Below are 17500 nucleotides of genomic sequence, written 5' to 3'. Positions count from 1 at the left end.
GGCAGTGACGGAGGGATGAAGGCAGTGACGGAGGGATGGCGGCAGTGACGGAGGGATGGCGGCAGTGACGGAGGGATGGCGGCAGTGACGGAGGGATGGCGGCAGTGACGGAGGGATGGCGGCAGTGACGGAGGGATGGCGGCAGTGACGGGGCCGCTTGCTGTGACGAGGCTGGCGGCAGTGACGGAGGGATGGCGGCAGTGACGGAGGGATGGCGGCAGTGACAGAGGGATGGCGGCAGTGACGGAGGGATGGCGGCAGTGACAGAGGGATGGCGGCAGTGACGGGGCCGCTTGCTGTGACGAGGCTGGCGGCAGTGACTGAGGGATGGCGGCAGTGACGGAGGGATGGCAGCAGTGACGGGGCTAGCTGCAGTGACGGAGGGATGGCGGCAGTGACGGAGGGATGGCGGCAGTGACGGGGCCGCTTGCTGTGACGAGGCTGGCGGCAGTGACGGAGGGATGGCGGCAGTGACGTGGCCGCTTGCTGTGACGAGGCTGGCGGCAGTGACGGAGGGATGGCGGTAGTGACGGGGCTGGTGGCAGTGACGGAGGGATGGCGGCAGTGACGGAGGGTTGGCGGCAGTGACGGAGGGATGGCGGCAGTGACGTGGCCGCTTGCTGTGACGAGGCTGGCGGCAGTGACGTGGCCGCTTGCTGTGACGAGGCTGGCGGCAGTGACGGAGGGATGGCGGCAGTGACGGGGCTGGTGGCAGTGACCGAGGGATGGCGGCATTGAAGGAGGGATGGCGGCAGTGACGGAGGGATGGCTGCGAGAGTGACGCAAGAGAGAGATGTCTGGCAGAAGCGACACTTGCCGTGCTCCCTTTTGACACTCATTGTTTCCCCAGCACAAAGAACAAGCCTGGCGAACACAAAGCTCCACAAGACAAATTGTTGCTATTGTTTAACACGTATCCGTTCCCACTCTGACTGCTGTTTCCTGCCCCTCTCCCCGCCCCTTCCCCCCTCCCTCCTTTTGTCGTCGTCGCCTCGCCAACCTCCTTCGTCTTCTCTCTGTATCAGTTCGTCCTTCGCTGTCTTTGTTGTTTATTGCTTACCTGCTTTTATCAACTTCATGAGCTCGCACGTCTGTCACCTTGTTACCATTGATGCGTTTTCATTTTGCTTCATTGCATCTCTTGCAGTGTTTCATCTCTTTTAATGTTTCAATCTCTCTCTCTCTCTCTCTCTCTCTCTCTCTCTCTCTCTCTCTCTCTCTCTCTCTCTCTCTCTCTCTCTCTCTCTCTCTCTCTCTCTCTCTCTCTCTCTCTCTCTCTCTCTCTCTCTCTCTTTCTCTTTCTCTTTCTCTCTTTCTCTCTCTCTCTCTCTCTCTCTCTCTCTCTCTCTCTCTCTCTCTCTCTCTCTCTCTCTCTCTCTCTCTCTCTCTCTCTCTCTCTCTCTCTCTCTCGCTCAATCTATCTATCTATCTATCTATTTCACCTCCTCCTCCTTTTCCCCTTCCTCTTCCTGCTTCTCCTCCTTCTCCCCCTCCTTCTCCTCTCCTCCTCTTCATCTTTTTTTCCTCTTCTCTTTCTTCTTCTCCTCCTCCTCCTTCTTCTTCTTCTTCTTCTTCTTCCTCCTCTCCACCTCCTCTTCCTCCCTACCCCCTCTTCGGTCCCTTTTCCTCTTCGCTCCCCCTCGTCCTCCTCCTCTTCCTCTTCCTCTTCGTCTTCCTCCTCCTCCTCCTCCTCCTCCTCCTTCTCCCAGCTATCTCCGAATGACTTTTAAAAAATCATAGTTCATCACTCTGTGTGATTAATTGATCCTTGCATGGATGGGTTATCTCCCCCCCCCTTGCATCCTTCCCTCCTCCCCTCTTCCCCATCTTCCCGTTATCACTTCCTCCCCATCTTCCCTCCTCCCCTCCTCCCCATCTTCCATCTTCCCTTCCTCTCCATCATCCCTCCCTCCTCCCCATCTTCCCTCCCTCCCTCCCCATCTTCCCTCCCCTCCTCCCCATCATCCCTCCCCTCCTCCCCATCATCCTTCCCCTCCTCCCCATCTCCCTGCCCTCCTCCCCATCTCCCTCCCTCTTCCCCATCTTCCCTCCCCTTCTCCCCATCTTCCCTCCCTCCTCCCCATCATCCCTCCCCTCCTCCCCATCTCCCTCCCCTCCCTCCCCATCTCCCTCCCCTCCTCCCCATCTCCCTCCCTTCCTCATCATCATCCCACCCCCTCCTCCCCATCATCCCTTCCCTCCACCCCTCCTCCCCATCATCCCTCCCCTCCCTCCCCATCTCCCTCCCTTCCTCCCCATCTCCCTCCCCTCTTCCCCATTTTCCCTTCCCTCCTCCCCTCTTCCCCCATCTTACCTCCCCTTCTCGCCATCTTCCCTCCCCTCCACCCCTCCTCCCCATCTCCCTCCCTCCTCATCATCATTCCACCCCTCCTCCCCATCTTCCCTCCCCTCCACCCCTCCTCCCCATCATCCCTCCCCCTCCTCCCCATCTCCTTCCCCTCCTCCCCATCACCCCTCCCCTCCTCCCCATCATCCCTCCCCTCCTCCCCATCATCCCTCCCTCCCTCCCCATCTCCTTCCCCTCCTCCCCCATCACCCCTCCCTCCCTCCCCATCATCCCTCCCTCCTCCCCATCATCCCTCCCCTCCTCCCCATCATCCCACCCCTCCTCCCCATCTTCCCTCCCCTCCTCCCCATCATCCCTCCCCCTCCTCCACATCTCCCCATCATCCCACCCTCCTCCCCATCTCCCCATCATCCCACCCCTCCTCCCCATCTCCCTCCACCCCATCTTCCCTCCTCCCTCCCCAGGGCTATTGTCTAAGGCGCCTCGTATGGCCGGGTCGGGGCACGAGGTGGTTTATAGGGCAGTGGCGAGGCCTATGGTGCGCCGGCCTTGCACGCAAAGGCAACTCAAGGCTCTTAGGCGCTTCATCTACCTTTTTTTCTCTCTTACTGGTCTCCATATCTTCCTTTTCCTCTCCTCGCTTGTTCCTCCTATCATCATTATCATTATCTTCATCGTCATCATCTTCATCTCCATCTTCATCTCCATCTCCATCTCCATCTTCATCTTCATCTTCATCTTCATCTTCATCTTCATCTTCATCATCATCATCATCATCATCATCATCATCATCATCATCATCATCATCATCATCATCATCATCATCTTCCTCTTCCTCCTCCTCCTTAGCATCATCATCATCTTCCTCCTCCTCCTTCTCAACATCATCATCATCACCATCATCATCTTCCTTCTCCTCCTCACCACCACCATCATCATCATCATCATCATCATCATCATCATCATCATCATCATCATCATCATCATCATTACCTTCACCTTCATCAACAACAATTACAACAGCAGCAATTTTCATCCTCCATCAACAACAACTTTCTCCACATCCTCTTCCTTCTATTCTCTCTCTCTTCCTCTTTCCTTATCCCCCTTTTCCTCTTCGCATCTAACGTGGCCAGTTTTGAGTGTCGTGGCCTTTGATTTGAGATGAGGTTGTGATATTTTTTTCGTCTCTTTCGCCCTTCCAAGGTTGTGCTCCGTGTCCCTTCATCTCTTTTTCTTGTCTTCCCTCTCTCTTGTCTTCCCCCCTTTCACTCTTATCGTTTCCCCGTCCCCCCCTTTCTGTCTTCATTATCTTGACCTTTATTCTCACCTCGTGTCGGTCGTCCCCCTTCGAGATACCTGTCGTGGTTGTAAGCGCTCTCCTTCCCGCCTTCTTTGGTAACACTTCATTTCTCTCCCTCTTTACCTTGACAGCGCGTCCTTCACCATCACTCTGGCCTGTGCCCTTTCCCCTCTAAAATTCCCCTCTCTTGAGATCCGGTGTGAGGAGAGCAGGCCTTTCAGAACGCGCTCCTCTTTGGCTAGTTCCTTGGTGACACGCTTGTTTTTTTTCTATTTTTTAAATTATTTTTTCCTATTTTTTTCATCGTTTTTTTCTATTTCTTTTATTTTATTTCATTTTTTTCTATTTTTTTGTTTCATTGTTTTTTTTCTATTTTTTTGTTTCGTTTTTTTCTATTTCTTTTATTTCATTTATTTTTCTATTTTTTTGTTTCATTGTTTTTTTCTATTTCTTTTATTTCATTGTTTTTTGTTTTATTTTGTTTTATTTTAGTTTTTTTTTATTTATAATAAGAGTTCCAGCATTGACCTCAGGCAGCGTTGAATGGCACTGTTTTGCCGCGTCGATTAGTGGCGTGATTGCCTTCCCCTTGCTCCTCCCGTTCCTCTTCTTCCAATCTTTCTTTGCATCTCCACCTCTTCCACTTCCTCCTTTATCTTCTCCTCCATCTCTTTCTCCCCTTCTCCTTCTCTTACTTTCTTCTTCTTCTTCTTCTTCTTGGTCGTCGTCTCCTCCTCCTCTCCCTCCTTCTTCTTCTTCGTCTTCATCTTTTCCTCTTCCTCCTCCTCCTTCGTCGTATTTTCCTCCTCCTCCTTCGTCGTATTTTCCTCCTCCTCCTTCGTCGTATTTTCCTCCTCCTCCTCCTCCTTCTCTGTCGTCTTTTCCTCCTTCTCCTCCTTTTCTTTCTCTTCTTCCTCTCCTCCCCCTCCTCCTCCCTCTCCCTCACCCTCTCCCCCTCCCCCCTCCTCTCCCCCTCTCCTCCTCCCTCTCCCTCCTCTCCCCTTCCCTCTCCCTCCTCTCCCCTTCCCTCTCCCTCCATCCTCTCCTCCCTCTCTCTCCTCCCCCCCCATCCGACCTTCGTGGGATGTGCATAAAGAGGGAATTTAAAAGTAGCACAAAATGATATAATGTGATCAAATTACGCGCCGGGAGATGAGCGGTAATGGCCGGCGCTTTTATGTTTGATTAATGATCCCCGCTTTTATTAAAATCTCCACCAGGAAACAATTAATTCCGGACCTTTAAAGGAGAGAGAGAGAGAGAGAGAGAGACAGAGAGAGAGAGGGAATTAAAAAAAAGGAAAAGAAAAAAAGGGGGGGGGACGGGATAAAAAAAATTGGAATTTGATTACCTTTGATTGGAACGGGAGGCAAGCGCCGTCGAAGCCTGGGTGCGGCGGCGGCGGACGTTCGTGTCGGCGCCCAAGAAATGTGAATGAATTTGTAATGGGGACTCCTGCTGGGGCGGCCGGGTTGGTGGGCGGGGTGGGGTGGGGCGGGGCGGGTGGGGGTGATGGGTTGTTTGGGTGGGGGGATGGGTTTGTTTGCATGGATGTGTGTGTGTGTGTGTGTGTGTGTGTGTGTGTGTGTGTGTGTGTGTGTGTGTGTGTGTGTGTGTGTGTGTGTATGTGCGTGTGCTTGCGTGCATGCGTCCGTGCGTGCGTGTCTGTCCATGTAAACGAATATGTGTCATTGTTTTTGAAATGAAAGCCGTTAATTGAAATCGGGACAATAACGTGTGTTTTATGCATTCCCCGTGCAAAGGCGCTATAAACCATCTTCCGTATGATTATGTAAGGAATTAGGGTACTCCGACGCTCGTAATGGCGACTTTCGTGTCAAAGAGTTCCAGCCAAACAACGTAAACTTAGGTTCTGCATGTTTCCCTTATGATTCGACGGTCGTCTTGCCTCGGCGTAAGAGAAACAAATGAACATGTAACAGCCCCTTAGGCAAATATCGTTAAACTTAATAGTAAGCAATCTTTCGTAATCTTTCGGGTAAGTATGATGTACTTAAGAACTCGATTGTAGGGCGGGCGTAAGGGAGGGGTGGCGTGTTGGGCTCCGAATAAACTCGGCGAGGAGACTTAGGGGCGTGGAACAGCGAGGAGACTTAGGGGCGTGGGGCAGCGAGGAGACTTAGGGGCGTGGGACAGCGAGGAGACATAGGGGCGTGGGACAGCGAGGAGACTTAGGGGCGTGGAACAGCGAGAAGACTTAGGGGCGTGGAACAGGGAGGAGACTTAGGGGCGTGGAACAGCGAGGATATTTAGGGGCGTGGAACAGCGAGGAGACTTAGGGGCGTGGGACAGCGAGGAGACTTAGGGGCGTGGAACAGCGAGGAGACTTAGGGGCGTGGAACAGCGAGGCGACTTAGGGGCGTGGAACAGCGAGGAGACTTAGGGGCGTGGAACAGCGAGGAGACTTAGGGGCGTGGAACAGCGAGGAGACTTAGGGGCGTGGAACAGCGAGGAGACTTAGGGGCGTGGAACAGCGAGGAGACTTGGGGGCGTGGAACAGCGAGGAGACTTAGGGGCGTGGAACAGCGAGGAGACTTAGGGGCGTGGAACAGCGAGGAGACTTAGGGGCGTGGAACAGCGAGGAGACTTAGGGGCGTGGAACAGCGAGGAGACTTAGGGGCGTGGGACAGCGAGGAGACTTAGGGGCGTGGAACAGCGAGGAGACTTAGGGGCGTGGAACAGCGAGGAGACTTAGGGGCGTGGAACAGCGAGGAGACTTAGGGGCGTGGAACAGCGAGGAGACTTAGGGGCGTGGAACAGCGAGGAGACTTAGGGGCGTGGAACAGCGAGGAGACTTAGGGGCGTGGAACAGCGAGGAGACTTAGGGGCGTGGAACAGCGAGGAGACTTAGGGGCGTGGAACAGCGAGGAGACTTAGGGGCGTGGAGCAGCGAGGAGACTTAGGGGCGTGGAACAGCGAGGAGACTTAGGGGCGTGGAACAGCGAGGAGACTTAGGGGCGTGGAACAGCCGGGGGTGGGAAAGCACGTCACTCAAAAGGTTTCCAAAAAAGGGATGAATCCTGTTTCCCGCCTTGGTTGCGACTGCGTGTTTGGATTGGGCGGTGATCCCGTATTGATTGGGGACGATTAGGCGGTTGTGTATTTTTTTTTCTTTTTTTCTTTTTTCTTTTTTTTTGTCATCGAGTGTGGGCTTATTAGGGCAGCTTCTGTAAATAAAAAGGATTGGAATGTGATAGTGAAGTGAGTCTCTTTTATGAATTATTTATTTTTAGGGAGTTTGTGTCGGCAGATTTAAGTTTAGATTTTTTTTTATATCTGTTTGATTTTAGTCTTTGTGTTATAAAAGCGTGAATTCGGAATTCCATTTAATATATTTACACATATTTGCATAGCTATCTGTCTGTGTGCAAATATTTGTATACACGCATGTAGCAGTTATTTTTTGGCCATCAGGCGATATGTGACCTGATATATTACTGCATTTATAGACATATGGCTGCAGTGATGTATGTCAGACGGCTAGATATATAGATATACGGATAAATTGATAATCAGAGTGACAGATAAATGAACAGAGCGAGATAGGCAGAGCGGCGCAAACATGGTGTTTGTATGTTCGTGGTTTTATTCTAATCAAATTATACATGTGCATCTTTATTTTTTTCGAGCATATCTCTGGGCAGAGTTAATAGCATTGCCATTTTTCTTCCGAATGCCAGAATTAGATTTCGCTTTTTTTCATTTCGCCGCCTCGACATTTTTGCTCCCAAACAGCCAAATGAAATCGGGAAAGGGGCAGCGCGAGGGGGCGCTAAAAGGGAAGGGGAGAGTGTCCTGAAAAGGGGAAGGGAGTGGAAGGGGGATAGAGGGATAGGGGATGAAGGGGTGAAGGGGTCAGCGGTCCCGCCGTTAATACTCGCTTATCGAAGGAGCTTGGCTGTCTCACCGCCGCCGCCTCCGCCGCCGTAACCCCTAAGGAAAGTTTTGTAAATGAAGATAAATGATGATTGGAGAGAAGAGAGGGAAGGGCGAGTGGGGAGGGAAGGAGGGGGTGGGTGAGTGGGTGAGTGGGGAGGGAAGGAGGTGGTGGCTGAGTGGGTGAGTGGGGAGGGAAGCAGGGGGTGGGTGAGTGGGTGAGTGGGGAGGGAAGGAGGGGGTGGGTGAGTGGGAGGGAGGGAAGGAGGAGGTAGGTGAGTGGGGAGGGAAGGAGGAGGTAGGTGAGTGGAGAGGGAAGGAGGGGGTGGGTGAGTGGGGAGGGAAGGAAGTGGTGGCTGAGTGGGTGAGTGGGGAGGCTAGGAGGTGGTGGGTGGTAGGTGCTTTTGGGTGGCGGGGACGGGTATACAGAAGGTAAGAACGTGTAATAGTTCCTTATTTAACTCCACCCTTTCTTCGTCTCTCTCTCGGTTTGTTTTCAGTCTTGGTTGAGCATTTATTTCTCTTTCGCTGGCTCTTTTTTTTTCTTTGTGCTTTTGTTTGCATCTTTCTTTTTCTTGCTGTATTTTTGTGTTTTACATTCGAATGATTTCCGTTTTCTTTCTCTCCTTCTATTTCTTTTCCATCTTTTTCTCCTTCTCCATCCTCCTCCCTCTCCCTCTCCCTCTCCGTCCCCCCTCCTACTCCCTCTCCCTCTCACCTTTGCTCTTTCGCTTTTCCTTTATTTATGTCTCTTTCTTTTTCTTGTCCCTCTCCCTCTTTTCTTCTATCCCTTCTCCCCTTCCAAATCCCATCGTTCTCTTCCTCTCCTTCACCTTCTGCCTCTCCCTTTCCATTTCCTCCTCCTTCTCCTTCTTTTTCCACCTCTTATCTACCCCACCCCGTTGCTCATATTTTGCCTGACCCTCCTTCTCCCTTTTATCTGGCACCCTCCTGTTCTCTAACCTCCTTCCCCTTGCCCCTATCTCCACCCTTCCTCTTTCATTCCCCTTCCCCCCTCTCTCTTCTCTCTCCTATGACACTCTTCCTTTCTTTCCTCCCCTTTCGTTCCTCATTCTCTCTCTGACACCTTTCCTTACCTTCCTAGTCCCCTTCCCCTCCCCTCTTAACAACCCTTCCTCCCCTTTCGCCCCCTCTCCTTTAGACGCCATTCCTCCTCTCTTCTTCCTCTTCCCATCCCCCCTACCCTCTTGATACACCTTCCTTCTCTTTCGCTCCCCCCATCTCTCCCCTCTTAACCCCCTCCCCCCCTCGTCTTCCCCTTTCGCTCTCCTCCTCTCTCTTTGACGTCCGTCCTCACCCTTCCTCCCCCTTTCGCCCCCCCCCTCTTCCCCCTTCCACCCACAGCCTCCGAAGCCGCGATAAAACCTCTATCTGAAATAAGAATCTCACTTTGATAATCACAAAATAGGTCGAGCGGACTGAATAGAGTTTCAGTCTTGAGGAGGGCCGCCCGGGTTGCAAGTCAGCGTTGGGTGTCTCGAGGGTGAACGCCGCCCCGGTCCCTCGCCCTCCTTCCTTCCCTCCCCGCCTCCCTCCCCCCCTCCCTCCCTCCCTCCCTCCCTCCCTCCCTCCCTCCCTTCCCTCCCTTCCCTCCCTCCCTCCCTCCCTCCCTCCCTCCCCCTTTTTTCCTTTTTTTTTTTCTTTGGCCCTTTGTCTTTCGCCTTCTGGAATTGGGCTTTGTCCTTCTCCCTTTTTTTTAATTTCTGTTATTATTCTTTCTTGGCTGTTTCCCTTTGAACTGTTCGTGTTTTTTTATATATTGTTGATATTTTTTTTTTGCTTTGCTTTCATTTTTTCTTCATATTATCGTTGATTTTCCTTTCAGTCGTTCGTTCTTTCGTATTGGTGGCTTCTCCATACTATTTCATTTTACCGCTTTTGTTTCTCGTCTCCCCGTGTCGTCTTAAATCCCCTATTTCCTGCTCTTTTTTCTACCATTAATCCTCTTTTACTTTCCCTTCCCTTTGCCCACCATCATCACTTCTTTCCTTTCCTCCCTTTATCACCACTATTTCTTTCCTACACGATTCCTGTAACCTTCAGTCCCCACTTCGTGTGTTTTTTTCCTATTTTATTTCTTGACTAACGTGGCCCCCTTCCCCCCTCTCTCCCCGCCCCCTCCCCCTCTGCCCCCCATCCCCCTCTCTCCACAGCCCCTCTTCCCCCTCCCCCCTACCCACTATGCCCCCTTCCCCCCTCTCTCCACGCCCCTCTGCCCCCCCCCTTCCCCCTTCCCCCTCCCTCCCTGCCCCTCTCTTAGGTTTGTTGTCTTTGGCGCTCTCCTGTTTGTGTTTGTTTCTTTTTTTCCCACGCTGCAGAGCATTTTCTCACGCCCCTTTTGATCGTTTTCTCTTCCTTCTCGCTGTGCTTTCGGTCGCCCCCGAAGCGGTCCTTTGGCTTTCTCTGCGTCGCTCTCCGTTGTTCCAAGCGAATGTTATCAGCTGTTATCGTGATTATATGCTTTGTTATCTTGTTATGTGTCTTCGTCGCCGTCTTGATGTCACGTCTTTAAGAATAATTTCGTTTTTCGTTTTTTTTTTTTAAATTCTCTAATACCTTCCATTTCCTCTTTCTCATCCCTGCTCATTTCTCAGGTTTAACTCTCCATTCTCAGTTTTCTCTCCCTCCCTGTTCTTGTCTATCGCCCTCTCGCTCTCCCTCTTTCCCACCTCTTGGTCGCTCTCTGATTACCCCTTTCACGTCTTCACCACGACCGCCTCTCCTACCTCTTGGTGAGGGAGAGAGTTGGAAGGAGTGAGATGAAGAGAGGGAAAGGGAGAGAGTTAGAGGGAGTAAATTGATGAGGGAGGGGGAGAGGGAGTGTGATGGGGAGAGGGAGGGGGTGAGGGAGAGAGTAGAGGGAGTAAATTGAAGAGGGAGGGGGAGAGGGAGTGCGATGGGGAGAGGGAGAGAATAGAGGGAGTAAATTGAAGAGGGAGGGGGAGAGGGAGTGGTAGAGGGATTGGGAGGGGGAGAGGGAGGGGAAGAGGGAGGGGGAGGGGGAGAGGGAGAGGAAAAGGGAGGAGGAGGGAGAGGGGGAGTGGGAGAAGGAGAGGGAGGGGGAGAGGGAGAGGGAGAGAGACGAAGAAAGAGAAGGAATGTACCTCGTGCTTTGTTCTTTCACTTCATTTTCCTTCTTTTATCTCTCGTTATGCGCGTCCCAATTGAATTTTATCATCTTTGTCGTGATTTTACTGTTATCGTCATATCCGTTGCCGTCGCCGTCTTTATTTGATATCATTATTGAACCGTATTCATGTTGACAAATGAGGAAATTGTCATTATTGCTGATTTTGATCAGTGTCATTTGTACCATGTACCGTAAGGTTTGATAGTATGTATATGCAAAAATATTCGATCTTGCTGTAAGATACAAATTGCAGTTAGTCGATCATTCGCTCTCTCTCTCTCTTTCTCTTTCAATCTCTCCCTCTCCCACTTCCACTTCCACTCCCACTCCCACTCCCACTCCCACTCCCACTCCCCCTTCCTCTCCCTCTCCCTCTCCCTCTCTCTCCCTCTCCCTCTCCCTCTCCCTCTCCCACCCCCCCTTCCTCTCCCTCTCTCTCCCTCTCCCTCTCCTTCTCCTTCTCTTTCCATCTTTCTCTCTTTCTCTCATTCACGTACTCACTCATTTACACACTCACTCACACACTAAGTCACTCAATCACTCACTCACTCTCATTAGCTCACACACACACTCACACTCACACACACACACACACACACACACACACACACACACACACACACACACACACACACACACACACACACACACACACACACACACACACACACACACACACACACACACACACACACACACACACCTCCATCCTCACCTTTTTAACAGCAATCTCAGCAATCACATTTATATCCTCTCCATTACTTCTCTCTCACGTTATTTTTTTTAGTTTCTCAATCACGACACCGAACATCTTTGGTGTTAAAGCTCTCTGTGACCTCTTGCAGATGATGTGAAGTTGAAGGCCAGGCGAGAGAGCTTTAAAGTGTGTATGCGTGGGGGAGAGGGAGAGGGAGAGGGAGAGGAAGAGGAAGAGGAAGGGAGATGATGAGGGAGATGAAGAGGGAGAGAGAGGGATGGAGAGGGAGAGGGAGAGGGAGAGGGAGTGAGATGAAGAGGGAGAGAGAGGGATGGGGATGAAGAGGGAAAGAGGGATGGAGATGAAGAGGGAAAGAGGGAGTGAGATGAAGAGAGAGAGAGAGAGAGAGGGAGTGAGATGAAGAGAGAGAGAGATAGGGAGTGAGATGAAGAGAAAGAGAGAGAGACGGAGTGAGATGAGGGAGAGCTAAGGAGAAAAATAAAAAGGCAAAAGAGACACACACAAACGCTAACTCACATGTGCTACATATACTCCCTCCTCTCCTCTCTTCCTCTTTATCCTTCCGTCCCTTGATATTATCCCACCGCTGAATACCAGACACGAATATAGCCACACAAAGCTCAAAGACTCCAGCAAAGAGCGAAAGGGAAAAGGAAAGAAGAGGAAAGTGAGTCCAGGGAGAATAGTGGAAGGGAAGCAATGCGATGGCGAGGAGGGAAGCGGGGAGGAGGGAACCGGGGGTGGGGGAGGGGGAGAGGAAAGGGAATGGGCAGGCAGAAGCTAGCGGAAAATACTAAGGAATAACATGGATCGTACATCCGTCTGGTTATGAGTGGAGGGTTAATGAGGCAAGGAGGCTGGCGGCCTCGTAAGGAGTTTAGGCGATGTAGAGGTCTGTGAGGGAGGGTGAGTGGGCTAGGGGAGGTGTGGGAGTGCCTGAGGGAGGGTGGGCGGGTTAGGAATGGTTTGTGAGGGAGGATTGGAATGTGGGCGTGAGGGAGGGTGGGCGGATCAGGAATGGTTTGTGAGGGAGGATTAGAAGCGGGGCGTGAGGGAGGGAAGGTTGATTAGGAGTGATTTGTGAGTGAGGATGAGAATGTGGGCGTGAGGGAAGGTGGGCGGATTAGGAATGATATGTGAGTGTGGATCAGAATGTGGGCGTGAGGGAAGGTAGGCAGATTGGGAATGATGTGTGAGTGAGGATGAGAATATGGGCGCGAGGGAGGGTGGGCGGATTAGGAATGATTTATGAGTGAGGATGAGAATGTGGGCGTGAGGGAGGGTGAGCAGTTTAGGAATAGTTTGTGAGTGAGGATTGGAATGTGGGCGTGAGGGAGGTTAGACGGATTAGGAATGGTTGGAGTGAGGATTATAATGAGTGGATGAGAGAGGTATTTGAGTCAAGATTTGAATGGAAGTGTGAAGGAGTGTGGGTGGATTGGGAGAAATATGGGAGTGAGGATTCGGATGCGTACCAGAGGAAAGGTGTGAGTGAGCATGAGGATTGGAGTGGCGTATGAAGGTAAAAGAGGGAGTATAAGGTTAGGTTGGGAGGAGGAGTAGGAGGGTATGAGGGGGAGTGATATGGGGCTGGGGTTGAGGAGTATGAGGAAAGATCTGTGAGGAACGATCGGGAAGGATTTTAGAATGAGTAAATGTATCAAAGGATAACGAAATAGATATGAGAAAACGAAGAGAGATGGAGAAGCGGGGAATGATGAAGGGAAGGAAATAAGCTAGAGTGGGATAAATCAGAGAGAAAATGAGAATGACAGACAGAAGTTGGCGCGAGAGAGATGAATGGAGGGGAAAGTAGAAAAGCGAAAGGAAAGAATTACAGAGGTGGCGAGAGGGAAATAAATCTGAAATAAATCATTATCGAAATCGAGGCAAGATAAATCGTGGATAATCCATTAGCGAAATCAAGAAGGTTGTATCGAAAGAGGAGAATAGACCTGAACAAGGATAAAGAGGAACATGGGTAGGAGGAAGAATGGGAATGAATAGAAAAGATTAATAGTAGTAATAGTTATTATGAATGAAAGAGTTCTAGTACTATCACTCATCTACGCACAGCTGTTCATAGATGAGGTATAGTAGGAGAAAGCGGAGAATAGGAAGAAGGAAGAGAAGCAGGAGGCAGGGGAGGAGCAAGAAACAAAGGAGAAAGGCAAGGAAAAGATGGAGGGCACTTTGGGAGAGGGGGATGGGCGGGAGAGGGCAAAGGTAAATGGTCCTCGGGCCGCCAGACTGCAAGGAAGAAATTTAATATAGACCGAGAAAGAAACATCGGTTATAAACAGGCAATCCAAGAAACGGGTAAGGAGGTCGAGGATTATAAAAGAGAACAATAACTGTCCATTACGTGCTGCAAGGAAGGGGGAAGAGAAGGGGACGAGAGGGCGGAGGGGGGGGGGGAGAAGAGGAGGACACAGAGACAGAAACAGAGACACGGGTACTGACGCAAACAGAGACGGACGGACAGACGGACAGAAAGTCTGACAGGTAGGCAAGCAGGCAAGCAGGCAGACCTACAGACAGACCTGCAGACAGGCAGACAGACCTGCAGAGAGGCAGACAGACCTACAGGTAGACAGACCGACAGACAGGCAGACAGACCTACAGGTAGACAGACCGACAGACAGGCAGACAGACCTACAGGTAGACAGACCTACAGACAGGCAGACCTACAGACAGGCATACAGACCTATAGATAGGCAGACACACCTAGAGACAGGCATACAGACCTACAGGCAGGCAGACACACCTAGAGACAGGCAGACACACCTAGAGACATGCAGACACACCTAGAGACAGGCAGGCAGACCTATAGACAGGCAGACAGACCTGCAGACAGGCAGACAGACCTATAGACAGGCAGACAGACCTACAGACAGGCAGACAGACCTACAGACAGGCAGACAGACCTACAGACAGGCAGACAGACCTACAGACAGGCAGACAGACCTACAGACAGGCAGACAGACCTACAGACAGGCAGAGAGACTTACAGAGAGGCAGACAGACCTACAGACAGGCAGACAGACCTACAGACAGGCAGACAGACCTACAGACAGGCAGAAAGACCAACAAACAGGCATACAAGCAGGCAGGCAGGCGGGCAGGCAAAGAAAGTGGGAAGGATAATGATACCAGCCAAAGGGACGAGGGAGATGCAACGAGAAAATGAGCGAAAAGAGGCGAATTGGCAATGACCGTGAGCAGGATATCTAGGCGATTGTCTTATTAATTAATCGCATTTAACGCCTCTCTTCCCTTGTAACCCCTGGAAAGGAATAAAAGGGAAAGAGATTGGATACTTTATAGGATATTGGATATAGGCTAAGAAGGAATGGATGAGACTTACTCCCCTCCTCTTTCTACCACCTCCCCTAGCCCCTTACCCCGTTTAGTTCCCCTCTTCTTTCACCACCACCCCCTTTCTACCCCCGTAGCCCCCTACCCCGTTTACTTCCCCTCTCCCTACACCCCCTCCTTTCTACCCCACCTTACACCCCTACGCCGTTTTCTACCCCTCTCCTTCCACCCCCCCTACCCCGTTTAGTTCCCCTCTCCTTCCACCCTCCCTGTCTACCCCACCCTACCCCCCCTACCCCGTTTACTTCCCCTCTCCTTCCACCCTCCCCCCTTTTCTACCCCCCCTACCCCCCTACCCCTGTTTACTTCCCCTCTCCTTCCACTCCCCCCTTTCTACCCCTCCCCCTACCCCCTACCCCGTTTACTTCCCCCCTCCCCCCCCCTGTCTCTTTTGACCAATAGGGGGTCCCAGGTTTCAAAAAGGCCCTCCTCCGGCAAAAGGGTAAATTACCAAAGTTAAATGGCTGTTGTCTTAGTTTATGTCGTCATTATTGGACGGGCTTGGAAAAGTTTCGGGTGTCTGGAAAATGTTACGAATCTGATGTGTTACGCAGTTGCTAAGTTAATCTCAACTTTGGGCTCTCGCGTGTGTTATACAGATGTCCGCACATGTGTGCCGCCGGCCCGCCCGCCTGCCTGCCTGCTTGCTTGGGTGTGAGCGTGGGTGTGCGTGCGTCGTAGAGTAATACTCTTATTTTTTATGGTTTACCTTATTAATTGTCTTTCTTTTTTTCCCCTTTTATTTTTTTTCTCCTTTCACATTTTCCGTCTTATTTCCTTGTTCCTCCCTCTCCTCCTCTTCCCCATTCTCCATCTTTGTCCTCGCTCCCTCTCCTCCTCTTCCACCTTCTTCATCTTCGTCCTCGCTCCCTCTCCTCCTCTTCCACCTTCTTCATCTTTGTCCTCGCTCCCTCTCCTCCTCTTCTACCTTCTTCATCTTCGTCCTCGCTTTTACCTCGTTTTGTTTCGCCTCCTTCTCTTTTGCTGCATGCTTGTGCTTACATATCCCAGGCGCCAGAGGAAATAGCAACAACAGACTAATAGGTATTACGGACGGACTCTTGACTTCAATTACTTCGCCAAAGGGTTTCTTTGAGGAATAGGGAAGTCCTGGATTGGCGGGAGTCCTTCACGAAAGAGGAAGGGGTCCTCAAAGTCCTGAGTTAGCGGGAGTCCTTCACGAAAGAGGAGAGGGTCCTAACATAGGTGAGGGGAGGAGGAGAGTCCTTAAGGGAATCGGAGTCCTGGTTGAACGGAGAGGGACTCCCAGCGGAAGGGGAAGCGGGAGCCTTAACGAAGGGGGTGAGAGTCCTACCGAAGGAGAGAGAGAGGCCCCAGATAGCTGCGCCTTGATGAAGTCTCGTCTGGCGCATGATGAGCCGAGCCAGCCAGCCATGCCGGCTTCCCTCGGCGTCATCAGCATTGACCAAAGGCAGGCTGGATGAATGGCCACCGTCTCCTCTTATCTGCGTCTTCCCGTAATTTCAGAAAAGGAGAAGGAAAATAGAATAAAAATGCACAAATGTACACATCTTGGGGTGATGAAAAAAATGAGAGAAAAGTTGAAGTAATTGAGTTCTTAAGGAGGAAGATATGAGAAACGCGAAGCTTAGGGAAAGTAAAGAGAATGATATAGGAAAAATATTTTTTTGTCTTTCGCTATGATATGTAGAAGAAAAGAGAGAATTCTTCCAAGGAATGTGTAGGGGAGAAGGAAATGATAATGAGGGTGGAGAGAGAGAGAGAGAGAGAGAGAGAGAGAAAGAGAGAGAGAGAGAGAGAGAGAGAGAAAGAGAAGAGAGAGAGAGAGAGAGAGAGAGAGAGAGAGAGAGAGAGAGAGAGAGAGAGGGAGAGGGAGGGAGGGAGGGAGGGGAGGGTACCCGCAAGGGTGTAATGGCGTCGTAAATTCTTGCATGGCTAGATGAGTGATGGCAACAGCTGTAGCTTCTCGCAGGCTACACCTGCTTCGCCAATGTCAGAGGGAAGATCGACATCTTTATGGCCATTATTTTCAGAGAACAACAACAATAGTAGGCCAGTTTAGCGACACCGTTACTAAGGCCACAGGCAGTTGATCACTAGCCATAATGAAGTACTACCACGTGCAAAGCAGCTTTAGCAAGGAAAACTACGTCGTATTTTCTCCCGAATTAGTTTTCCGTCAATTCCTTAGTTCTCCTTCTGCCTTTTTGTTAGTCATGTCGCTTGCACCCCTCCTCTTCATTTTCCTGCTCTTCCATTTCTCGGTGTCTTCTAGGTTCTTTCTTTTCTTTCTCTCCTCATTTGTGTTTCCTTATCGTCTTTGTTTTTATTTCCTGCTCTTCTTTTTACATCAGTCGCCCCTCTTTTCCTATGTTTTCATCTTCCTCTTTCCTTCCTTTTCCTTTTCTTTTTTTTCATTTTCCTTGTTCTGATCTGACTTGGATATTTTTGTCAGAGGTGAAGTGGCGTTTTTTCTCGTTTTATTCTCGTTTCTCTGTTGATATTATAATGTGACATTCCAAATTCATACATACAGTTTTTTATAATCAGTATTATCATTACTATTGTTGTTGTTATTACTATTTCTATTATGTTGGGAAAGAGGAGAGGGAGGGAAAGAGGAGAGGGAGGAGAGGCGAGGAATGGGTGGGGATGAGAGGAGTGGGGGTGAGGCGAGGGGGGGGGGAAGGAAAGAGGAAAGGGAGGAGAGGCGATAAATTGGAAGGGATGAGAGGAGTGGGGGATGAGGCGAGGGGGGGGGAG

At 50.9% G+C, this 17500-nt stretch overlaps 1 protein-coding gene across 1 annotated transcript in view; it reads right to left on the bottom strand.

Annotated features, from left to right (window-relative positions):
- LOC138865512 (uncharacterized) overlaps positions 1 to 17500 on the bottom strand; it is a 40653-nt gene that overhangs the window by 150 nt on the left and 23003 nt on the right. The window contains exon 2 of the mRNA XM_070136196.1: positions 1 to 864. This exon is cut by the window's left edge and continues 150 nt beyond it. Within this exon, the coding sequence (XP_069992297.1) occupies positions 1 to 864 (864 nt within the window). The remainder of the gene's footprint in view (positions 865 to 17500) is intronic.

This window comes from Penaeus vannamei, chromosome 21, assembly GCF_042767895.1.
Source record: "Penaeus vannamei isolate JL-2024 chromosome 21, ASM4276789v1, whole genome shotgun sequence".
Lineage (NCBI taxonomy): Eukaryota > Metazoa > Arthropoda > Malacostraca > Decapoda > Penaeidae > Penaeus > Penaeus vannamei.
This window is presented reverse-complemented; position numbering and strand designations above follow the sequence as displayed.